This window comes from Pogona vitticeps, chromosome 1 (genome assembly GCF_051106095.1).
Source record: "Pogona vitticeps strain Pit_001003342236 chromosome 1, PviZW2.1, whole genome shotgun sequence".
NCBI lineage: Eukaryota > Metazoa > Chordata > Lepidosauria > Squamata > Agamidae > Pogona > Pogona vitticeps.
Genome location: NC_135783.1, coordinates 240,815,978 through 240,837,487, shown reverse-complemented (window position 1 = coordinate 240,837,487; position 21,510 = coordinate 240,815,978). Strand labels below are relative to the sequence as shown.

The 21,510-nt window shown below is 42.7% G+C and overlaps 2 protein-coding genes across 3 annotated transcripts in view; one reads left to right on the top strand and one right to left on the bottom strand.

Annotated features, from left to right (window-relative positions):
• The first annotated feature begins 28 nt into the window (after positions 1-28).
• LOC110085108 (keratin, type I cytoskeletal 18) lies at positions 29-21,131 on the top strand. Of its 2 annotated transcripts, XM_020804950.3 has the most exons (8): positions 29-445; positions 5,996-6,078; positions 7,613-7,769; positions 10,827-10,991; positions 11,110-11,235; positions 16,190-16,410; positions 17,401-17,429; positions 19,694-21,131. In XM_020804950.3, the coding sequence occupies exons 1-8, from the start codon at positions 59-61 to the stop codon at positions 19,789-19,791; spliced, it is 1,266 nt and encodes a 421-aa protein (XP_020660609.3). In that variant the 5' UTR covers positions 29-58; the 3' UTR covers positions 19,792-21,131. The 2 variants fall into 2 exon arrangements, with proteins under 2 accessions (XP_020660609.3, XP_020660618.3); XM_020804959.3 differs by lacking the exon at positions 17,401-17,429 and having other exon boundaries at positions 32-445; positions 19,694-19,867.
• ARPC2 (actin related protein 2/3 complex subunit 2) overlaps positions 20,932-21,510 on the bottom strand; it is a 34,655-nt gene continuing 34,076 nt past the window's right edge. The window contains exon 10 of the mRNA XM_020804983.3: positions 20,932-21,380. Coding sequence (XP_020660642.1) covers positions 21,356-21,380 — 25 coding nt within the window. The 3' untranslated portion in view covers positions 20,932-21,355. The remainder of the gene's footprint in view (positions 21,381-21,510) is intronic.

Here is a 21,510-nt window from a genome sequence, read left to right as displayed (position 1 = left end):
ATGAGGATCCAAGGGGATATAATCGGACGGCAGGTTGCAACCCAGCCCAGGCAGCGGGATGGCTTTCTCGTATGCTCGGCCGCGCAGCGGCTCTTTGTCCGCGGGCTCCGTGCGCCTTCTCCCGGGTTCGGCCTCGGGCTCGGTGCGAGGCAGTTCCAGCGGTTCCGACTCCTGGTTCTCGCTGTCTCGCCTGCAGGCCGCGCTCCCGGCTTCTCGCGCCAGCCTGGATTCTGCGGTCATCTTGGTGGGACCCGGGCGGCAGCAGGAGGCGCTGCAGAGCTTGAACGAGCGCCTGGCCGGCTACCTGCAGCGGGTGCGGGGGCTGGAAGCCGCCAACCGAGCCCTCGAAGAGGAGATCGCCGCCATCCGGGCCCGCAGAGCCGGGGCAGCCGGCCATAAAGACTGGGAAACCTACGAGCGGCCCCTAGCCGAGCTGCGCAAGCAGGTGAGGGGCGCTGGGGACAGGCCAAAAAAGCCCCGCAGGAAGCTTCCCCTGAGCCGAACCGTTGGCCCCCTTAGCCCACTATAGCTGACTGCGGGAAAACGGCAAAAAAAAAAAAAAAAAAAAAAACACAAAAGCATTGTGGGACGTTTAAAACTAATACCTTTATTTTAGTGCGAGCATCTGGGGATTACCGAGCACCCAATCCAGAAGGAGTGGGTTGTAATCCAAGAAAACTCAGGCTGAGGTGCTGCAGCAATTTTACCGTGTTACTGAGGACCTGGTCACACAGCAAAAAAACAAAACATAACAAAAAAACCCCTGGGATTTGAACTGTGTTAAATAACATGCTGAGTTTCACGTTCACACAATGAAGTTAAAATTGTGTATTTATTTTCCTCTGACTCGTAATATTTTCTTAGGAAGCGAGTTAAAATAAACAACCGCCAGAGGGCCGTTTATTTTAGCCCGCTGTCGTTTTAAACAACTTAAACCCAGTGTGAACTGTAGAGTCCAGAGCATTTCAATTACTTAGGAATGCAGGGAAGTACTCGAGAATCCCATGGCTTGAGGTGGCCAAAATTAAAACGCTACATAGTTTTGTTGTTTGTTTGTTTTTTGAGAAATATAGACTGGCTCTGAAACAGTCTTAACACTTTTATTCCTCTGAAAACTCCAAATGGTAGCAGCAGCTTCTGGGGTTTTTGGCAAGATTCTCTTCTGGCTCCATCTGGGGATCCCTGGTATACCCTTGTGCAAGTACTGACCGTATTGATAGAGTGAGGGACTAGGAGTGCAACCCCATGAGATTTGCTGTTTGAGCTGCTGCAGGGATGGGTAGATGCACTCTTAAAAAGGATGATCAGATAATGCCTTTGCTGGAGTGAACCAGTCCACCCCCAGAGCAGTCCTACCTGCACCTTTTTGGCCCTTGTTGGTTTCTACTTTTTTGGTTTTGGTAGGATCCTTCCCTTTTGATTCATTTGCCAACATTATGAAGTGGCTAAGGTGGCGACTACATGGTCAAAGGCCACGGATTTGCTTTGATTCTAAAGAGGGCAAATGAAATTAAAGTGTTTCTTACCAACCACATAATGCAAAGACTGATTTGAATGGATTCAATCCTTTTGGCTCCCAAAGTTGCTTTTTTCCTGTGCTAATGTGGGGGCTTCTCCTTTTTCACTCTGTAATGATTCAAACAGATTTTTCCCCTATGTGGTTAGTTGGGATTCCTTCTTGTAAAGATGGGGAGCATGTCTGTAGGTGGTGTTTCGGTGGTGCTGGCAGTTAGGGTGTGATGTTCAGGACTGGCGGAACACACCCGTGCATTTTTTTCTTCTGCCTCAACCATCCCGATTGTTTTATTTTTTAAAAAATTATTTACATGCGGTTAGCTCTAGATCACCGTATCACCATGTCATTGCTATTATTTCCCCCCATATTTACACCTTTGTCAGTTCCTTGTAAGATCAGCAGAGCCAGAGCCAGAGAAAGGATCAGCAGAGGTGGGACCAGAAGAAGGAAGGAAAAAATGGGAGACTGTAGGCTGCGATGCAAGTTGCATTACATCTATGTGGACTCCCAATCAGTCTGCAGCCCCTGTGTGAGCACTGACTGTGATTTCAGACATAATACAGACTGTGCAGTTCCTGGACCACCTAGCAACCCAATTAGCCACTCCAGCCTGCTCCAAAATAGATATGTAGAGAAACCCTAGGACTCAGGAGACCTAGGTTTGAATCCCTACTCAGCTATGGAAACTCACTGGGGATGTGGAACTGGTAAATATCTCACCTTGAATGGTCATAATAAATCAGTTCCAACTTGATGGCCCATAACAACAGAAAAGTACGGATCAAGCCTCACTTCTGCAATCAAATGACCGGACGCCTTTGCTGGAGTGAGAGTGGGTCAGAAGTGAGAAAGATGAGAGAGCTGAGTGAAACCCCAGGACAAGTTTGGTAGCGGTGCTGATGTGCTGTCAAGTTACCCATTGAATGAATGGCTCCCAAATGTTAACCGGAGGTTGGTAAAGAGCTAGAAGAGGTGTCAGTGGTGCATTAAAGAAGGATGCTGATAAGGAGAAGGGCATAGTGGGTGGATACATATTTACTGCAGACATGTCCACAGAGCAGACCGGTACAGAAGATTATGTCATATCAGCCAGTTGATGAGTGGTGATTAACAGATATGTGCAAGAAAGGTGAAGTGGAAGAAGCCAGGGTGAGAGGATGAGGAGATGAGCTGTAAGAGCTGACATTGAACTGACAAGGAACAGGATAGAGAGCTGATATTAAGGGAACCAGTCCTGGCTCTCATGTTATTTGCAATATGGAAATAACATTTCCATTCTGCTGCCTCAAGTGGTCTTGGTTGTGACTCAGTCTGGTTGTGACCTCTTTCCCCCCCCCCCCCTCGGGTTGACAAGGAAGATAATGAAATATTAGGACAGCCTGGGGACAGGGTGCATTTCATTTTACATTTTCTCTTTGAAGAAATTAGACATTCAGCCTCCACTCATTCCATGGACATGTGAGACTCCAGTTGATCTCTGTGTTCTTGAAATATGGCCAGATGGTACGTGTTCTTGCACAGTGGAATATGAGTGAGAGATAAGATCATTTCCTCCTTCCTTGTGTCACTTGAACTGACATCTCTCCCCTCCTCCAAAATCTGGACCAACATTGCAACAACATTTTCTTTTCTGATTTTCATATCCATTACATGGTACAGACATTTTTTGAACCACAGTTCCCAGAATTCCACTACTGGGACCTACAGTCCAAAAATGTAACCTTTCCAAACTCTGCACCTTAGCTCTATGTAGAGGTGATTGTGCTGCGGTTCCTGATGCCACCCAGAAATGGATGAGATGCCAGTGTCTTTCCTGCCTCTCCAGCAAACAGGCAGGTCCCTTGCCAAGAATATCTGCCCCTCCCATACCTGTGAAACTTCTTGATGGGCTTGCTCTTGACAACTTTATCAACAGAACTTTGTTTGTTTTTAAAAACTACCCCTTTTTCCCATTATTCATTGTCTGAGAACAAACAATCTTCCTTTAGACTGCCTTCTTTTTCTTCCTTGTACAGTTTGTTTGCCTATCTAAACAGTGAGCAGGGGAGACGAAGACACTCCCTGAATCTGAGGCTGAAATAACCACATTGGGAAAATGATATAATTCATCCAACAAATACATTATGATTGCATTAGTCACATTGTCAAGCTGCAAATTCAGGTGTAGGACCACACATATTCTCTACCCCTGTTCCCTCTCTTACACAGGAAGCAGGCAATTGCTCATCCTTACAGGTGTTGTGTCCGTTATTTTATTTAGTTGTGTTTTGTTTGTTTGACTTCTATACTGCCCATCTGGCTGCCAAAGCCCCCTCTGGGCAGTTTACAACAATAACATATAGCAATGGAAAAACAGTAAATATCAACAGTAAACAAAATAGCTGAAGAAAATAAAAACTCACATCAATAGATGTAGACAAAACAACGTAAAATTAACTAAAATTTATTAAGGTAATTTAAAGGCAAGGTGGCAGAACTGATAATATGAACGCTGAGACAAACAACCACTATGTTATGATGTTATAAGCTCCATGAAGGCCAGACTGAAGAGCCATGTTTTCAATAACTGTTTGAAAACTCCTAGTGAAGGGGCCCGGCAAATTTCTGGCAGGAGATTATTCCAGAGAGTGACTGCCGAGAAGGCCTGGTTTTTGGTCTTTTCTTTCCAGGCCTCTCTCGGGGTCAACGTTCTCAGCCAGGGAAGATTGTGTGGGGTGGGTAGATCTCATTGGAAGGAGGCACTCTGCCAGGTCTCAAGGTCCCAAACCATTTAGGGGTTTGTATGTCAGCATCATGTCAATCCTCTTTTTCTTTTTAAAGGTACCATATTATTATCTAATTAATAATTAGATAATTAATAATTTACCTAAATATTGAACAATCTAGAGGCTCTAATCAAAGAATTGGTTGACTGTTACAGATCTCTCTGTATGAAATCAATCCCAATGGCTAGAGTATTTGTACTCTGCCGGTCGAGCAAATACACTACAGTAGTTTATTCCACTTTCCAACTACTGTGTCCCAAAGAAGCGGTTGGTTTGTACTCAGCCAGTTGGTGTGAGAGGTGTAGCAGCAACAAGTACCCTTAAATATAGAGTGCGAGCTCATCAACCTGATGAGGTCCGATAAATGTTCACTCTGGTCAGCACACAATAAACACTGAAGCTATTCTTCCTGGAATTTGTTTTGCTGTAACCAAACACCCACAATGGGACATGGTGGCACTGCGGGTTAAACTGCAGAAGCCTCTGTGCTTCAAGATCAAAAGACCAGCAGTCGTAAGATCGAATGCACGTGACAGAGTGAGCTCCCATGGCTTGTCCCTGCCAACCTAGCAGTTCAAAAGCATGTAAATGCGAGTAGATAAATAGGTACCACCTTGGTGGGAAGGTAACGGTGCTCCGTGTCTAGTCGTGCTGGCCACGTGACCATGGAAACTGTCTATGGACAAACGCTGGCTCTATGGCCTGGAGACGGGGATGAGCACCGCGCCCTAGAATCAGACACGTCTGGACTAAATGTCAAGGGGAAACTTTACTTTACCTTTAACCAAATAGAGCGTAATCAAAAATGAGCTCAACAGCCATTACCAATCCGGACAAATATGCTCATTTGTTTTGCAAATACTTTTGGGTTATTCAATTCGTTGCAAATTAATGTTCCATTTCAAGGTTCAACCGGTTTCCACAGGAATTTAGAACAAAGGTTTGATTTGGGAGATATGCAATGGCAACGTCATGCCTTCTGAGAGCAAAGACCTTTTTTTTATTCAGGTGGAACTTGGGCAAATGATCTTGCTTTCTGTGGGAAGGGGCCTTTTCAGTGGTGGAGCCCCTTTCCTCTTGATTCTTGACTACAGTCTTGTAGCCAACACCCTTTTAGGGCAGGAAGCCTCACAGAATGGAGAGGGACTTCCTTCTGATTAGATATGTACAAAATAATATCATCAGACACTTTTCTCCTGACAATGTTGAAGCAGCAACTTTGAAGGCCAACAGGGTAATTAGTTTGGTGTGAACAGCAGTTGAACATGTGTCATTTAATCCTAAGAAAGAGGTGATGGCTGTTATCATTGGATCTGTTGGTGAGCATTTTGTCCCTAAGACTGGAAGAGTAGTGCCCTTAGGGCAGCAATTTGAGGCAGAGATTCTGGTTCCCCACTCCTCCTCAGCAGAAGGAGCAATAGGGTCTTGGAACACACCCAGCCTAACTTACCACATTTTGTTATTTCCATGATGTAATATACATTGCTCTCAAAAGAAAAGATTCCTACAAAACTTTTTGAAGTTAGTGTTGAAAATTCTGATTCAAATTGTGAAGCCTGGGGGGGAATTCTGTTTGGAGATCTCTTAGCTGGATAAACAGCAAGAGTGTTCCTGTTCACTTTTAAGTCTTACTGAAGACAATGTAAAATATATATTTGCGTAGGGCCATATCTTTTATGTGGCAGTAATGTGCAAATGTCCGTTTCCCTAATAGGTTGAAGATCTCAACATGGAGAACACCAGACTGCTTCTGCAAATTGATAATGCCAGACTGGCAGCTGATGACTTCAAGCATAAGTAAGTAAGTTTTAATTTCATCACTCTTGGAAGCTACATGATAAAAGCAGACCTTTGGGGAGAGCGTATTACATATCCCCAGATGCTGAGATGTGAGGAAAAATCTCAAACCTGTCTTGGAGGAGGAGAAAGAATCCCTCTTCTGTATGCTAAGCAGACGACTTAAATATATAAACCAGGATGCCACTAAATTGTTGTTAGTTTACTGGTCCAAACTGAAATGTTCTTTTTTTCCTGTATACCCTTTTCAGTCTTCATTGGTGATCACACTTCAAGTATGTGTTACTTTTTTCAAGAGAAATTCTATTGCAATAGCAGTTTCTGAAATTCTGCATTGAATTTCATATCTGTCACCTAATTTGGATGGCATTAGTTTTCAGCAGTGATCGATTGATTCTGTTTTTTGTCTTCACACTTTTCTTATCACTTCTAGGTCATGAGGAGAGAAACTTGGTGCTACCTGAATGCTCCCCATGACCACTATTGATTTCCTTTTATTCCAGTATTTTTTTTTACTGCATCTCACTTACTCTTATAAAATCAGATATATGTGTTTTAGAAAACCATCGTATATTTTCTTTGGGTTTGGCTTCCAGATGATCCTGGATTAATGCTTATAACTCCTGAACTCATCTGATAGGTTTTGGTTGAAAATGTTGTAAGAAAATATATTTCAGGATGAAATATCTATCACCAGGTTCAAAACACATCATGCATTCAGTGTGTGCCCCATGGCCTCCTGCTGGCATGCTCCTGTTCTCAGGAGGAACCTTTGGATTGTAAAAGCCTTTGGATTCACCTTGTGGCTTCCCAAATTAGTCCTCCTCTTCCTAATGTTGTAGTTTTTTTAGCTTCAGAAAACAGGCCTCTTTAACACAATGCCGTCCCCCCTTAGGAAATAGGTTGGAATGATGAAAAGGTGAATGGGGCTTCTTTCCCAATCTAATTTCTGCACTGCAGCACTTGAGAGGATGAATGAGAAAAAGAGGGAAAAGCCTATAAAGGGAGAAGGAGTAGTAGGAGAAAGCAATATGGAAGTGGGAGAGATAGACAGGAGAAGCAAGAGATGTAGAGAAGAGGCTGCCCCCCTCCCCAAACATTAGTCCCCCATTTCTATCAGGTTTTGAATGATTATTGAGCCACCTCCTGTTTTCCTAAGGAGCGGATGTTGCTGTTATTAGGCTTATGCTTTAGTGGCTTAGTGTGGACTGATCAGTGTTTTGCTTTTATTCCTGCTCTTGGTCTGCTTTTTCTGGAACACACAGTTCTGATTATGTTCTGATTAAGCCTGTTCACCTTCAACAAATTTAGAAGGATGATTAAAGAAAGATCATTTGTGTATTTTGAAAAAGAGACAGAGACGGGCATCTGTGTTCATGCACTTGTCATTCTTAATAAGCAGTTTGCATGCAGTCAGCACCTGAGCCCCCCGGAATAAAATGAGAATCAGTCCTCATTATCTGTCAGTCTATAGACCAACAGAGGGAGAGGGGCATTATGTGGTTTCATTTCTTCTGCTCTTCCCATTTTCCAGGCTGGAAGCAGAGCAGGCGATGTGTGATGGCGTGCAAAAGGATACCCAAGGGTTGCGCAAAATGATAGATGACACCAACTTTCTACGTTTGAAACTGGAAGGGGACCTGGAATCTCTCAGAGAGGAACTGGCTCACTTGCGCAAAAGCCACAAAGAGGTAACAGGTGCTAGGCTTTGTTATTTTACTGTGTAGCACAGCAGCCTTGTGCTAAGCTTGTGATTGTTGGAGAGAAGTAAAAATTCTGGAGACGGGTCATAAAGCAAAAATGGGAATGTCCTGTTTCTGAAATGGACATCCTATGCTGCCCATTTTAAATACAGTACAGGATGATCCCTCCAGCTTGGTTAGAGAAATCCTTAGAGCTGACTTCGATGTCTGGAACTCTGCTTTCCTAAATGAAATGGAGGAGCGAGAAGAAATACACCATGACATCAGAGAGAGAGAGAGAGAGAGAGAGAGAGAGAGAGAGAGAGAGAGAATCCCACCAATCTGCATATAGATCCAGAAAAACAAAGAGAGAGAAAACATATCGATTATTGTTATTTCTCTGCCGACTGCTTCCTACTTTTACTGTTTTAGAAGAGGTAGTTGTGTTAGTTGTGCAAGCATATCTGGCAAAATCCAAAGAAACAAAACAAAAACATGGGGCACCTTTACAGGTTCACATTGGCTGAAATCTAGTAGTAAGTTGGAACTAGAGGAGGCCCACTGAATCACTGGAACTTGCAGTGGACTCACCAGATCCCACTGATTCAGTGGAGCCTACTCTAGGTGTGATTTACTCTGATGATCAACACGATTTCAGCCTGTTATATATGTTACATGAGTGGTTCCCTATATCAGTTGGATCAGCAGAAGGAAAACATAGTGGTAATGTCCACATTGCTGCATTTTATTCTTTCTTTCTTAATAAACTTTGTTCGAGCACATGCACATCTATTTTCTGATGCAGGCTTTGGAATCTAGAACCTTGCATGCCATCATTAGGAAGACTTTCTCTAGATATCATGGAGACAGGTTTTGGGAAAATGTGTAGGCATACGGGAAGGTGGAGGGGGGGGTGTTTCAAGTTCGCAAATGACCTTTTACCATTCCCATAGTGCCTCATACTCCTCAGTCAGCTTGGGGATGAATGTTTTGCCCCAAACCTTTCTGTGGCCTGATCACCCCCAGAAGTGGCTGTTTTAGGCTTCTTTTTAAAAAAACAAAAAACAAAAGAGGAAGTGCTAGGATGTTTCATTTTTCTGTTTTGGGGTTAGGTGGATAGGGATACTTAGGGGATCACTCCAGAATCTCTGGTGCAAAAGCTGTGGCTCCTGGAGGCTACCGGTGGTGAAAGTTTTTTAAAATTCCTATCCCCTTTCTTTAGAATTTTAAAAATGAGGGTAGCAAAAAAATGCCCCTGGTGGACTGCATGTTGCTTATCATCCTTTCTAGCAGCCCAATCCCCTGCCTGGAAACTTCTCATTTTGAAAAGACAGAATACAAAGTGTATGACATGATTTTAATGTGTATGCAAAACCAGGATTTCTCAGCAGTTCTGAGAGTAAGTTGCAAACAATGCAGGATGATTCTGTGGAGGCAACCATCTGTGCTCTACAACAGTGGCTCACAACTTTGGGTCCTCAGAGATTCTTGGAGGACAACTGCCAGAAATCCTGGCCAACACAGCTATTGGTGAAGGCTTTGGGAAGTTTTAGTCCAAGGTAATCTGGGGACCCAAGGTTGGGAACTACTGCTTGTCGCGTCCACCCAGTGTCCTTTGTTTATTTTCCCTAAACACAAGCCCACCCTCTGGATGCATTTCCTCACTTCATGCTGCCACCAGGTATTATTCTCTCAATACCAAATAGATAGATCTTAGACATGTGCTGCCAATACAACAGATTTATTGATCTTATTATTGTTATGCAAACCACAGGAGTAAGTCACAGATGTTTAGGATTATTCATTAAATATCATTTGCTTTCACATTGCTTTGTATGTGTATTTATCCACTTTTACAATATTCTTTGACTACCTATTTATTCTCTATACTTTTGAACTCTTTCCTATTCTCTCTAGCATTCCAAATTTCCAATCTCTGTCTTAACTTTCTCAGTTCACTCTTCTAACTCACTCTCTTCAATTCCCTATCTCCAACCTCTTTTCTCCAACTCTTCTAACTAACTATCCTTTTGGTTCCGCCCCTCCTGTCCTGTCATAGGCTCCTGCCCTTGAGCTCACCATGATGGACAGGCATGACATGGGGATTCCACCACACTGTTCTAGAAACCTAAACTGGCAATACAGTTGCCAGGTGTTTCAGGAGTGGTCCATCCTGTTCAGCTGTTCCAGAACGTTCAGCTACTAAGTATTTGTCAACAAGAAAAACAAACACATAGTGATGCCCCATGCAAAGTATCACATCATTAACATACATGGCATATTTACAAAATAGAAGATAATAGCTCCTGGCTTCAAAGTGTTCTCAGTTTAAAAGTAGGAGAGGAGAGGACAGAGATGGAAGGGTAAACTTTAAAAAAGCACAGGCCTATCTTCCCATTCAGACAAAGTCTAGGATACAATCCCAATTTTGGTGAAATTAAGCAAGTATGAGATCCCTCCAGACAGAAAGCTGCAAGGGTTAGCAGTCGAAGGCTAGGTGCAGCTATTCCATGTAGTCATGCATATTTAGGTTTAGTTACAGTGGTGGATGGTAGTTAAGGAATTACAGTGGTGCCTCGCATTACGAGTGCTCCGTTTTACGACGAAATCGCTTTATGTTGAATGTTTAGCGATTGCAAAAGCAATCGCAAAACGATGTTTCCTATGGGGGAATTTTGCTTTGTGATGATCAGTTCCCTGCTTTGGGAACTGATTCTTGTAAAGCGGTGATTTTCGGCCAGCTGATTGGCGGTTTCAAAATGGCCGGCGGGTAAAAAACATGGCTCCCCGCTGTTTTCTGGGATGGATTCCTCGCTGCACAGGCAGCGAAAATGGCTGCGCCATGGAGGATCTTCACTGGATGGTGAGTTTCAAGCTCCTAGGAATGCATTAATTGGATTTTAATGTGTTTCTATGGGCTTTTTAATTTCGCATTACGACATTTTGTTCTACAGCGATTTCGCTGGAATCAATTAACGTCGTAATGCGAGGCACCACTGTATGCCAAAGCTTCTAAGCAAAGCTGACAACGTAACAGGTGAGGTCTTCTTTTTCTGTTCCCTACAGGAAGTGGAGGCTCTCAATGCTCTGATTGCCAATTCTGATGTAACGGTACAGGTGGACAATCCACAGAAGCACGACCTAAGTGAGATAATTGCTGAGATCCGCAACCAGTATGAGAAAGTGGCTGATCAGAACCGGGCAGATGCTGAGAACTGGTTCAAAGCCAAGGTGAGAAAAGGAGAAGGAAAACCTTCAAGGGGGAGTAGAGAGAGAGAGTGGGTGTGGATTTTTCACTCCTCTAAACTCTGCAGTGTCATCTCTGTGTTATCTTCCCTTGTCCTTACAGTTTGACTCCATGTCTCAGGAAGCCGATGTGAACACCCAAGCACTGGAAGAAGCCAAGCAGGAGCTGTCAGAACTCCGTCGGCAGCTACAAGGCCTGGACATTGAACGCCAGAGTCTCCAGAAAATGGTAAGAGGATCACACATTTTCCCTTCCCAGAACTAACAGACCATGGGTGGTATTGAGGAGTTTTTTTAAAGGCTAAAACTTGTATTGACATGAGAGAGCTCTTTTTCTTAAGAGTATTAATATTTTACTGAACATTAAGCAATGTTTAATGTTCTCCAAAAGAGGCATAAGTCATGTTTATGCAAAACAGATCCGACCTTGCTGAGAAAACTCATGGAAGAACTCGCAGTGCAGGCCTTACTATATACAGACAGAGCAAGGGTCGCTGTGTTCCCCCCAACATGGTGGGGAACCACAAGGCACAGCAGCAAGAGCAACAACTAGTACTACATATAACAAGAGTCAGCTTTACTCTGAGACAGTGTGAGTTTTTTTTGTCTCCAGTGATGGATTATGATGATGGGGTGGTAAGAGGCACTGAGATATTAGAGGACAGCTATGTGCATGTTTTCTGGCCTGCCCAGCATCCCATAAAGTCGTCTGTTGCCCTCAGGTGTGGTGGAATGTGTTGTTTCACTGCAGTCTTTGAGTAAGATTCATTTAAAGGGTCTGGTCAGCTTCTGTATGTGGGATGGTTGGGTGTTATCTTACCCTTCAGTCTAGGTAGGAAAATGTCTCTAGCCAGGTTTGATTTAAAAAAAATCTTATGTTCCTGTGCCTTGCTGCAATTATAAATAAATTATGCTTTCTTTTGTGAAGCAGAGAACCTCCTGCCCTTTTCTGCATCTGCTTGTGTGTGTGTTTAGTCGTTTAGTCGTGTCCGACTCTTCGTGACCCCATGGACCAGAGCACGCCAGGCCCTCCTGTCTTCTACTGCCTCCCGGAGTTGTGTCAGGTTCATGTTGGTTGCTTCGCAGACACTGTCCAGCCATCTCATCCTCGGTCGTCCCCTTCTCCTCTTGCCGTCACACTTTCCCAACATCAGGGTCTTTTCCAGGGAGTCTTTTCTTCTCATTAGATGGCCAAAGTACTGGAGCCTCAGCTTCAGGATCTGTCCTTCCAGTGAGCACTCAGGGTTGATTTCCTTTAGAACTGATAGGTTTGTTCTCCTTGCAGTCCAGGGGATTCTCAAGAGCCTCCTCCAGCACCACAATTCAAAGGCATCAATTCTTCGGCGGTCTGCTTTCTTTATGGTCCAGCTCTCACTTCCATACATCACGACAGGAAAAACCATAGCTTTGACTATTCGGACTTTTGTTGGCAAGGTGATGTCTCTGCTTTTCAAGATGCTGTCCAGATTTGTCATCGCTTTCCTCCCAAGAACAAGGTGCCTTTTAATTTCAGGGCTGCTGTCTCCATCTGCAGTGATCATGGAGCCCAGGAAGATAAAATTTGACACTGCCTCCATATCTTCCCCTTCTATTTCCCAGGAGGTGATGGGACCAGTGGCCCTGATCTTAGTTTTTTTGATGTTGAGTTTCAGACCGTTTTTTGCACTCTCCTCTTTCACTCTCATTACAAGGTTCTTTAATTCCTCCTCACTTTCTGCCATCAGAGTGGTATCATCTGCATATCGGAGGTTGTTGATATTTCTTCCGGCAATCTTAATTCCGGCTTGGGTTTCTTCCAGTCCAGCCTTCCGCATGATGTATTCTGCATATAAGTTAAATAAGCTGGGGGACAATATACAGCATTGCCGTACTCCTTTCCCAATTTTGAACCACTCAGTTGTTCCATGACCAGTTCTAACTGTTGCTTCCTGTCCCACATATAGGTTTCTCAGGAGACAGATAAAGTGGTCAGGCACTCCCATTTCTTTAAGAACTTGCCATAGTTTGCTGTGGTCCACACAGTCAAAGGCTTTCGCATAGTCAATGAAGCAGAAGTAGATATTTTTCTGGAACTCTCTGGCTTTCTCCATAATCCAGCGCAAGTTAGCAATTTGGTCTCGAGTTCCTCTGCCTCTTCGGAATCCAGCTTGTACTTCTGGGAGTTCTCGGTCCACATACTGCTGAAGCCTACCTTGGAGGATTTTGAGCATAACCTTGCTAGCGTGTGAAATGAGTGCAATTGTACGGTAGTTGGAGCATTCTTTGGCACTGCCTTTCTTTGGGATTGGGATGTAGACTGATCTTTTCCAATCCTCTGGCCACTGTTGAGTTTTCCAAACTTGCTGGCATATTGAATGTAGCACCTTAACAGCATCATCTTTCAAGATTTTAAATAGTTCAACTGGAATGCCATCACCTCCACTGGCCTTGTTGTTAGCCAGGCTTTCTAAGGCCCACTTGACTTCGCTCTCCAGGATGTCTGGCTCAAGGTCAGCAACTACATTGTCTGGGTTGTCCGGGATATCCACATCTTTCTGATATAATTCCTCCGTGTATTCTTGCCACCTCTTCTTGACGTCTTCTGCTTCTGTTAGGTCCCTCCCATTTTTGTCTTTTATCATGTTCATCTTTGCGCAAAATGTTCCTCTAATATGTCCAATTTTCCTGAACAGATCTCTGGTCTTTCCTTTTCTGTTATCTTCCTCTATTTCTTTGCATTGTTCATTTAAGAAGGCCCTCTTGTCTCTCCTTGCTATTCTTTGGAAGTCTGCATTCAAGTTTCTGTAACTTTCCCTATCTCCCTTGCATTTTGCTTCCCTTCTCCTCTCTGCTATTTCTAAGGCCTCGTTGGACAGCCACTTTGCTTTCTTGCATTTCCTTTTCTTTGGGATGGTTTTCGTTGCTGCCTCCTGGACAATGTTACGAGCCTCTATCCAAAGTTCTTCAGGCACTCTGTCCACCAAATCTAGTTCCTTAAATCTGTTCTTTACTTCCACTGTGTATTCATAAGGGATTTGGTTTAGATTATACCTGAGTGGCCCAGTGGTTTTTCCTAATCTCTTCAGTCTAAGCTTGAATTTTGCTATGAGAAGCTGATGATCAGAACCGCAGTCAGCTCCAGGTCTTGTTTTTGCTGACTGTATAGAGCTTCTCCATCTTTGGCTGCAGAGAATATAATCAATCTGATTTCGATATTGCCCATCTGGTGATTTCCATGTATAGAGTCGCCTCTTGTGTTGTTGGAAAAGAGTGTTTGTGATGACCAGCTTATTCTCTTGACAAAACTCTATTAGCCTTTGTCCTGCTTCGTTCTGAACTCCAAGGCCAAACTTCCCTGTTGTTCCTTTTATCTCTTGGCTCCCTACTTTAGCATTCCAGTCCCCTAGAATGAGAAGAACATCTTTCTTTGGTGTCAGTTCTAGAAGGTGTTGTAGATCTTCATAGAATTGTTCAATTTCAGTCTCCTCAGCAATGCTGGTTGGTGCATAAACTTGGATTATTGTGATGTTGAGTGGTCTGCCTTGGATTCGTATTGACATCATTCTATCATTTTTGAGATTGTATCCCATTACAGCTTTTCCCACTCTTTTGTTGACTATGACGGCTACTCCATTCCTTCTACGGGATTCTTGTCCACAATAGTAGATATGATAATCATCTGAGCTGAATTCGCCCATTCCTGTCCATTTTAGTTCACTGATGCCCATGATGTCAATGTTTATTCTTGCCATCTCCTGTTTGACCACCTCCAGCTTCCCAGTGTTCATAGATCTTACATTCCAGGTTCCTATGCAGTATTTTTCTTTGCAGCATTGGATTTTCCTTTCACTTCCAGGCACGTCCACAGCTGAGCGTCCTTTCGGCTTTGGCCCAACCACTTCATTAGCTCTGGAGCTACTTGTACTTGTCCTCCGCTCTTCCTCAGTAGCATGTTGGACGCCTTCCGACCTGAGGGGCCCATCTTCCAGCGTCATATCTTTTAGCCTTTTGTTTCTGATCATGGGGCGTTCTTGGCAAAGATACTGGAGTGGCTTGCCATTTCCTACTCCAGGTGGATTGCGTTTAGTCGGAACTCTCCACTATGTCCTGTCCGTCTTGGGTGTCCCTGCACGGCATAGCCCATAGTTTCTCTGAGTTACTCAAGCCCCTTCGCCACGACAAGGCAGCAATCCATGAAGAAGAAGCATCTGCTTACACCTTTGGATGTCATTGCTTGGCACTGCTGTCTGTTTTAATGTGATTTAATCCTCAGATGTCATGGGGAAATGTGGAGGGAGAATACTTAAAATATCTTCCATAATGGCTAGAAAACAGACCTTACACCAGATATAACAGGGATCCACAGAGTTACTTACATTTTTTGCAGGAGGTCTGTTCTACAGCCATGAAACACTTGGCATTTTCCCATTTGAACTTCTTTCCTGTCATAAAACAATATTGTGGTATATTTTGTGTTACCATCTAAACTTGGCTGTACCTAAGACAGGAGTGCCTCTGTCTTACCTCAGAAGAATCTAAAACTTGGGGAGGGGGGAGTGCAAAAATTCCTCTCTGGGCATGGCCAATTCTGCCATGTTCTGAGGGGCTCCCACCCACTTTTAAAAACAGGTCGTTTAGAGGTACAGTGGGCATTTCCAGGTGTTTTTTTTTTGGGGGGGGGAGAACACATTTTAAAAGAAAACATCATTTTGGACTGGGGTCAGAGGAACAGCTCTCCAAGGTTCACAGGCTGGCACTGCAGTTCTCAAACCACTGGAGTTTTCCCACCTTGACTTAAGGAAACTAATTTTATGAGGCTATGTATTTTAGTTATATGCCTAAAACTGTGCACGAACCTAGTTCAAGGTGTAAGAACTTAAAAAGAAGCCTTGATTCAGCCTTGCTTTGATGCTTGAAATGTGGCAATGTCCACTGCATCTCTTTGTAAATCAAGTATGGGCAAAGTGGTTGGACTGCAATTCCCATGACCCTCATAAGAATATCTGATGGTGAGGAATGCTGGAAGTTGCAGTCCAACATTATACAGAAGGCCACATCGTGCATACCTTGGCTGCAGATAAATTTTTTTTATATAGAGCAAAATCTATAAACATAGAATGCATACAGGAGATAGTGGTCTGTTGCATAAGTTATAGTAACACATTTTGTTCATGGCATAAACGCTAATCATTTTGGGATAACAGGTAGATACTCTGGAGCGTACCTTGAAGAACACAGAAGATCAATATCATAATGAGATGTCCCATCTTAACAATATCATTATCAAGTTGCAAGATGATCTGGCAGCTTGTCGGGCTGACCTGGAGAGGCAGGCCCGAGACTACGAAGCCCTTCTGGATCTGAAGACCAAGCTAGAGAATGAGATTGAACACTATCGTAGCTTGATTGAAGGTGCAACAGACAGGTAATAAGCGACAGAGCCTCCTGTTTCCACAGAAGCCTGTTTTGGAGGGGCTGAATGTCCTAGGTATCTTTCACTTGGGAGACCAAACAGCCTTCGTTCAGCAGGAAGCTCCTGCCATGTCTGGTTTTCTGATGAGCTTTCTCCTGTGTATAGTTTCTTTCCTCCCATTTTGGTTCTCTCTCTTCATGGCAAACATATCAAAAATGCTCCAGTTGATCAGTTTTCTTTTACACATGCACTAGAAAATGGTTTTGCTAACTAAAATCTAGTAGCAAATCAGCAAGTAGACTAGGCTCATTGAATCAGTGGGGATTAGATGAGTCAACACCTATGTTAATACTTACTGATTCAATGAGCCTGCTCTGGTTGTGAATTACTACCGGATTTCACCTGTTGTTTCTCCTTGGGTCACTGTATTTTGAAAACTCTTACCCAGGATTTGATAATACAGTCAAGACTTTACTTGTGCATAGTGCTGCAGCTGGTACATGGCTGAGCTACTTGTTCCTGACTAGTAGATTCTCAGGATGGAAGCAAGCAACCTTGCATCATGATGATTCTGCTGGTCAGGCAATTGGCTTGTACAAAAGAGTTTTCAGAATGGACAGTGGGAAGGATCATTCAGGTTTCAGACCAGCAAAGAAGTTTCCATCTGGTTTAATTCCTAGCAGTTTAACAGTCAGAGAGACAAAGATGGTGTCCAATGAAATTCTACTTCCAAAACGAGTATAAGTTACAGGAGAACATAAATCCAACTTTGGCAGTCTTGTTTTATCAAGCTAGGAGCGCTGAAGGTCTGTGATAACCCCATTACTTTTCATGGCTTGAGAAATAATGAGACTTTTGGACAGTGTCTTGCCATGACAGACCCAACAGCAGCTGGTGTGCAGTATGGAACAGGTGTAAACAAATTGTAAAAGGAAGCTCATCTGGTAAACAAATTGCCAAGGGCAGTGCACACAAAACACCTGCCACTTTTTGTATTTTCAGAGGACAGTTGATGAGCTCAGGCAAAGCAGGTAAGTTCTGATGTTAGTTGTGACATTAGTTAGTGCAGAGCTCCCCTGCCTTATCTGCAACCGCTTGCCTGCAAACTGCTTGCCCAGCTCCCACTTTGAAACAGATGCTCCCAGGCTTTGTCGCTGCTTTTCCTGCCAAGAGGCTCCATCTGAAAGAGGCTTGACTAGAAGACTGTTGAATTGAGCCCTTGTTGACATCTGCAGGGGGACCAAGCAACATGTTTTCCCACGCTTGTGGGAAGTGACTGTTATACATAGGGATGACATGAACAGCTAAGGTTGTAATAAAGCAAAGCTATTATAGTAAGTTACTATGTAAAGTGAAAGCTTAGCTGGTTTTTCTTAGTAACAAATGGCAGCTACAGCTTGAGGAGGAGGTTGCACTGCTGCCCTTATGACACAGCATGCTTCTTGGGGAGTCAACCACAACAGACAACCTTGTGTCTTTTTTTAAAAAATGAAGCACATGTTTGGAGATTATTGTTTAAAAGGCAAGGCTTTCAGTGGGAAAGAAATGATGGTCAAAAAATTAAGCCCATCTCCTCTTGCAATAACCCTTCAATTTGCAGCAGAATTACATTTTTAAAAAATCTATTGGAGGTTACCTTCCTCATCATGTACATAGAATTTGCAGTCAGGCTTTGCATTTGAACACTGGCCAGATTTAATGTGCTTCTTTTGGACAAGACTCTTAGTACACAATTGTCATGCCTCATTCACAGAATTTTGCTGGGTATCCTGAAGATGCTAGTTTCCATTTGCAACCCTCACGTTTTCTCACAGTTATTTTTTTTGCAAGAAATAATCAGTTGGGGAAAAATGCAGTAGCTGCATAGGGTCTTGGATAGATAGTGCCCGGAGCTTTCTGCCTGGAGAGACCTCAGGCTTGTTTAGCTTCATGAAAATGGAGACTGTGCCTGAAATTCTATATGAATGGGAAGGTAGGCCTAGGCTTCACACTTGATCTCCTTCTGTGGTCTTGTTACCTGCTCTGTATGACTAGCCATCCTATTGTTCTTGCCTGCTCTGTATGTGAAGAGAGGGATACACTACAATTAAGAATCTTTGTTCAGAAAACCATCTTCCATTTATACTACTGCACTGAAGTTGCAAATTAAAAGGTTTCTGCAGGAAGAGGATTAACTCTTCCACTATTACACGGGTTTTTTCTCCCTACTTGGAAAAGGTGGACAAGGAATTTGATTCCCCACCATGCTTCCTGGAAGAAGAGCCATTCTGTTTAACTTTGGGCAAATGGCACAGTCCCACAGCACCCCTAATTGGGAGTGGTGAACCACTTCCGAGTACCCTACCTACAAAACCTCAGAAAAGTAATCACAAGTCTGAACTGACTTGATAGCATGGAATTAAGGAAAAGATGAGTACACAGCATTTCTCCTCATCCTTGTGGTTGAAAACAGCTGAGGAGCAATAATGAACAGGAAAATAGTAGCGGAAAGTGCAAGCCAAACTAATGCATATCTACCATTATAAACACTTTAAATCATCATTGCGAAACAGATTTCATTTTAATTAAAATACAGTGCAGTTCTGTCCTGAATCAGCACTGTATTTATTTATTTATTTATTTATTTATTTATTTATTTATTTATTTATTTATTTATTTATTTATTTATTTATTTAATTTATATGCCGCCCACTCTACCCAAAGGTCTCTGGGCGGCTCACAACAACCAAAATTCAATACAGTAAAACAAAAAAAAAAAAAATAAAGCATGAAGCTTATTTTGGGGCTGTTTGCAAATTGCATGTATTTTTGTTTGGTCCTGCTAAAAACCTGGAACCCAACAACTTCCTGCTGCTGCTTTTTATGCATCTGATCTTGGGGTGGGTGAGAAGTTTGTTGGGTTCACATTTTAATGTCTCATTAGGACATTGAAACCAAATGCAAATTTGAATGTGATTTGCAGTTGGAAAGCCATATATTTCAGTGATGTTTTGCAAAACAAATGTATCTCCAAATGTATACATTTCAAAAACACAATGAACACTTGAAGGTATAAACATGCAAAAAGGCATGTTTTGAAAATTGTGGATGAAACCACCTGTGAATTTCTGTGCAAATGTGCAAAGAAGTGTCACAACCAAATATACAAGCTGGATACCATAAACCTAACAAGAGAAATTGAGAAACCCAGCAAAACTGGCCTTGGCAGATTTTACCCACCTTAATTGGATCTAACCTCTATAATCCAACCTTGCTTTCACTCTCTAACCACATACTGTTTGTCTCTCACTTGCAGACACCAGGAGGCAGACCATTAAGAAGGTGGTAGTCACCACACAGGAAATCATTGATGGGCGAGTGGTGGCACAGAAATCTGAGGAAGTGATTCAGTAGCCTTTTTCAATGTGTGGTGATTTTTACTAATCCCTGTATCAATAATATGACTGTTCTAATAAAAGCAGTATTTACATGTTCCAGCCATACTGTCATATTTGCACAACTTAGTCAGATTCAGCATTTAAAAGGTAACACCAAATACCAAGACCAAAATGTGGATTACATCTGTAGCATGAGAATGACCAAATGCTTCATCCAGACACCATAGCAAGAGCCAGGGAAAATAGGAATTGTGTTGCAGCAAAATTTGGAGACTTGTGTTCCCCACCTTTAGTGATACAGCATTGAACATCCAGAACACATTCTAGTGCTTTTTCCCCTTTACTCTCCCACCACCATTTTTAAAATAAAGATTTTGTACAGTTCATTAGTAACAGTGAATGGAGGCAAATACACTATTGGGCAAGCACAGCAGTTTCAGAGTTATCTTGGCCAAGGATAATTTAAATAGAACCCCAATTAACTGTTCTCTATCTGCTAAAAGATTGATGTTTTCCAGATTATCCCTATGTGTGAGAATGTATATATGTTTATAATTTTTTTTAAAAAGGAATAAAATAAAATGTACATAATAATGAAAATCAATGTTACACATTTCTTTTGGGGGTGTAGGTTAACTCAAAACTAAAACTGATTAATATTTCTTTCACTTTCAAGCAAAGACAGAACATTTTGGGGGGAGTTTGGATCACCATAACTCTTTTGAGTCTCTGATAATATCACACTAACTTTCCAGTTACATCATTTGTACCATAAGTGTATGTTGTGGATTTACAGGGAATGCAGGCATGCTGAGTATTCCCATGGGAACTGAGGCTAAAAGAGAGTGGCTGATCTAGGTTCAGAAAGTGAGCTTCATGGCTGATTGGGGATATGACATTCTGACCTTTGTAATGAGAGTTCTAATATCTCTGGACTGCTGGAACATTGGTTTCTTTTTTTCCAGATGCTCCACATCATCATACTCTAAAATTTCCTCTTCTGCTGTGAAGATGAGGCTGTCAAACATTGAAAAGGCTCTGCAAATCTATCTGGGCAGTCTGCACACATTCTTTATCTTTATAACCAATTCTCAATTTGGTATAAGCATAAATCCATGAAACACATCTAAAAATGATACCCACAAATCGTGAGTGGTAAGATAGAAAGATTTCCTTTATTAATGAACCCCAACAATATTTCTTCAGGTACAGGAGTTGTGAACTCAAAATACTCGGAAGAAAAACAAGTTAATATTGCATTATTCTCCAAAGAAATACTGCAACTCATTACCGGTAAACATACTGCAAAGCAAAACAGCTTGAAAAGGGGAAGAAGGGAAAAGGAAAGAAAGTAAAGTTGATCAAAATGGAATTAAGGTTTTTTGTTTGTCTGAACTATTAAGTCCTTGCAAGCACAGCTCGATTCCGCAGATCACTTCCCAAACGTGTGTAGAAAACATAACCCGATTGGATTTATTTCCTCAACAGCCCAGAGAGGTGCAACGTTAAAAAGCTACGATTATCAGGTAGCAAGTGCTCCAGCCTTCTGCCCCTTGTCCGGATCTGCCCCACCTCAGGCATTAACGGGATGCAAAGGTCTTCCCCCTAGCAAAAATTCAAAAGGCAGATATTAGGCAGCTTCTGGCCACGTAACTACAGCTTACAACACACAGACTTCCAAGCTCTACTACATGCTTGTTACTAAAGTATCCCAGGCATTCCATTACCAATTGGC

Coding starts and splice junctions, on each gene's coding strand:
- LOC110085108 (XM_020804950.3), top strand. CDS start 59: ATGGCTTTCTCGTATGCTCGGCCGCGCAGCGGCTCTTTGTCCGCGGGC. Junction 6,079..7,612: donor GCTGATGACTTCAAGCATAA/GTAAGTAAGTTT, acceptor CCCATTTTCCAG/GCTGGAAGCAGAGCAGGCGA. Junction 7,770..10,826: donor TGCGCAAAAGCCACAAAGAG/GTAACAGGTGCT, acceptor TGTTCCCTACAG/GAAGTGGAGGCTCTCAATGC.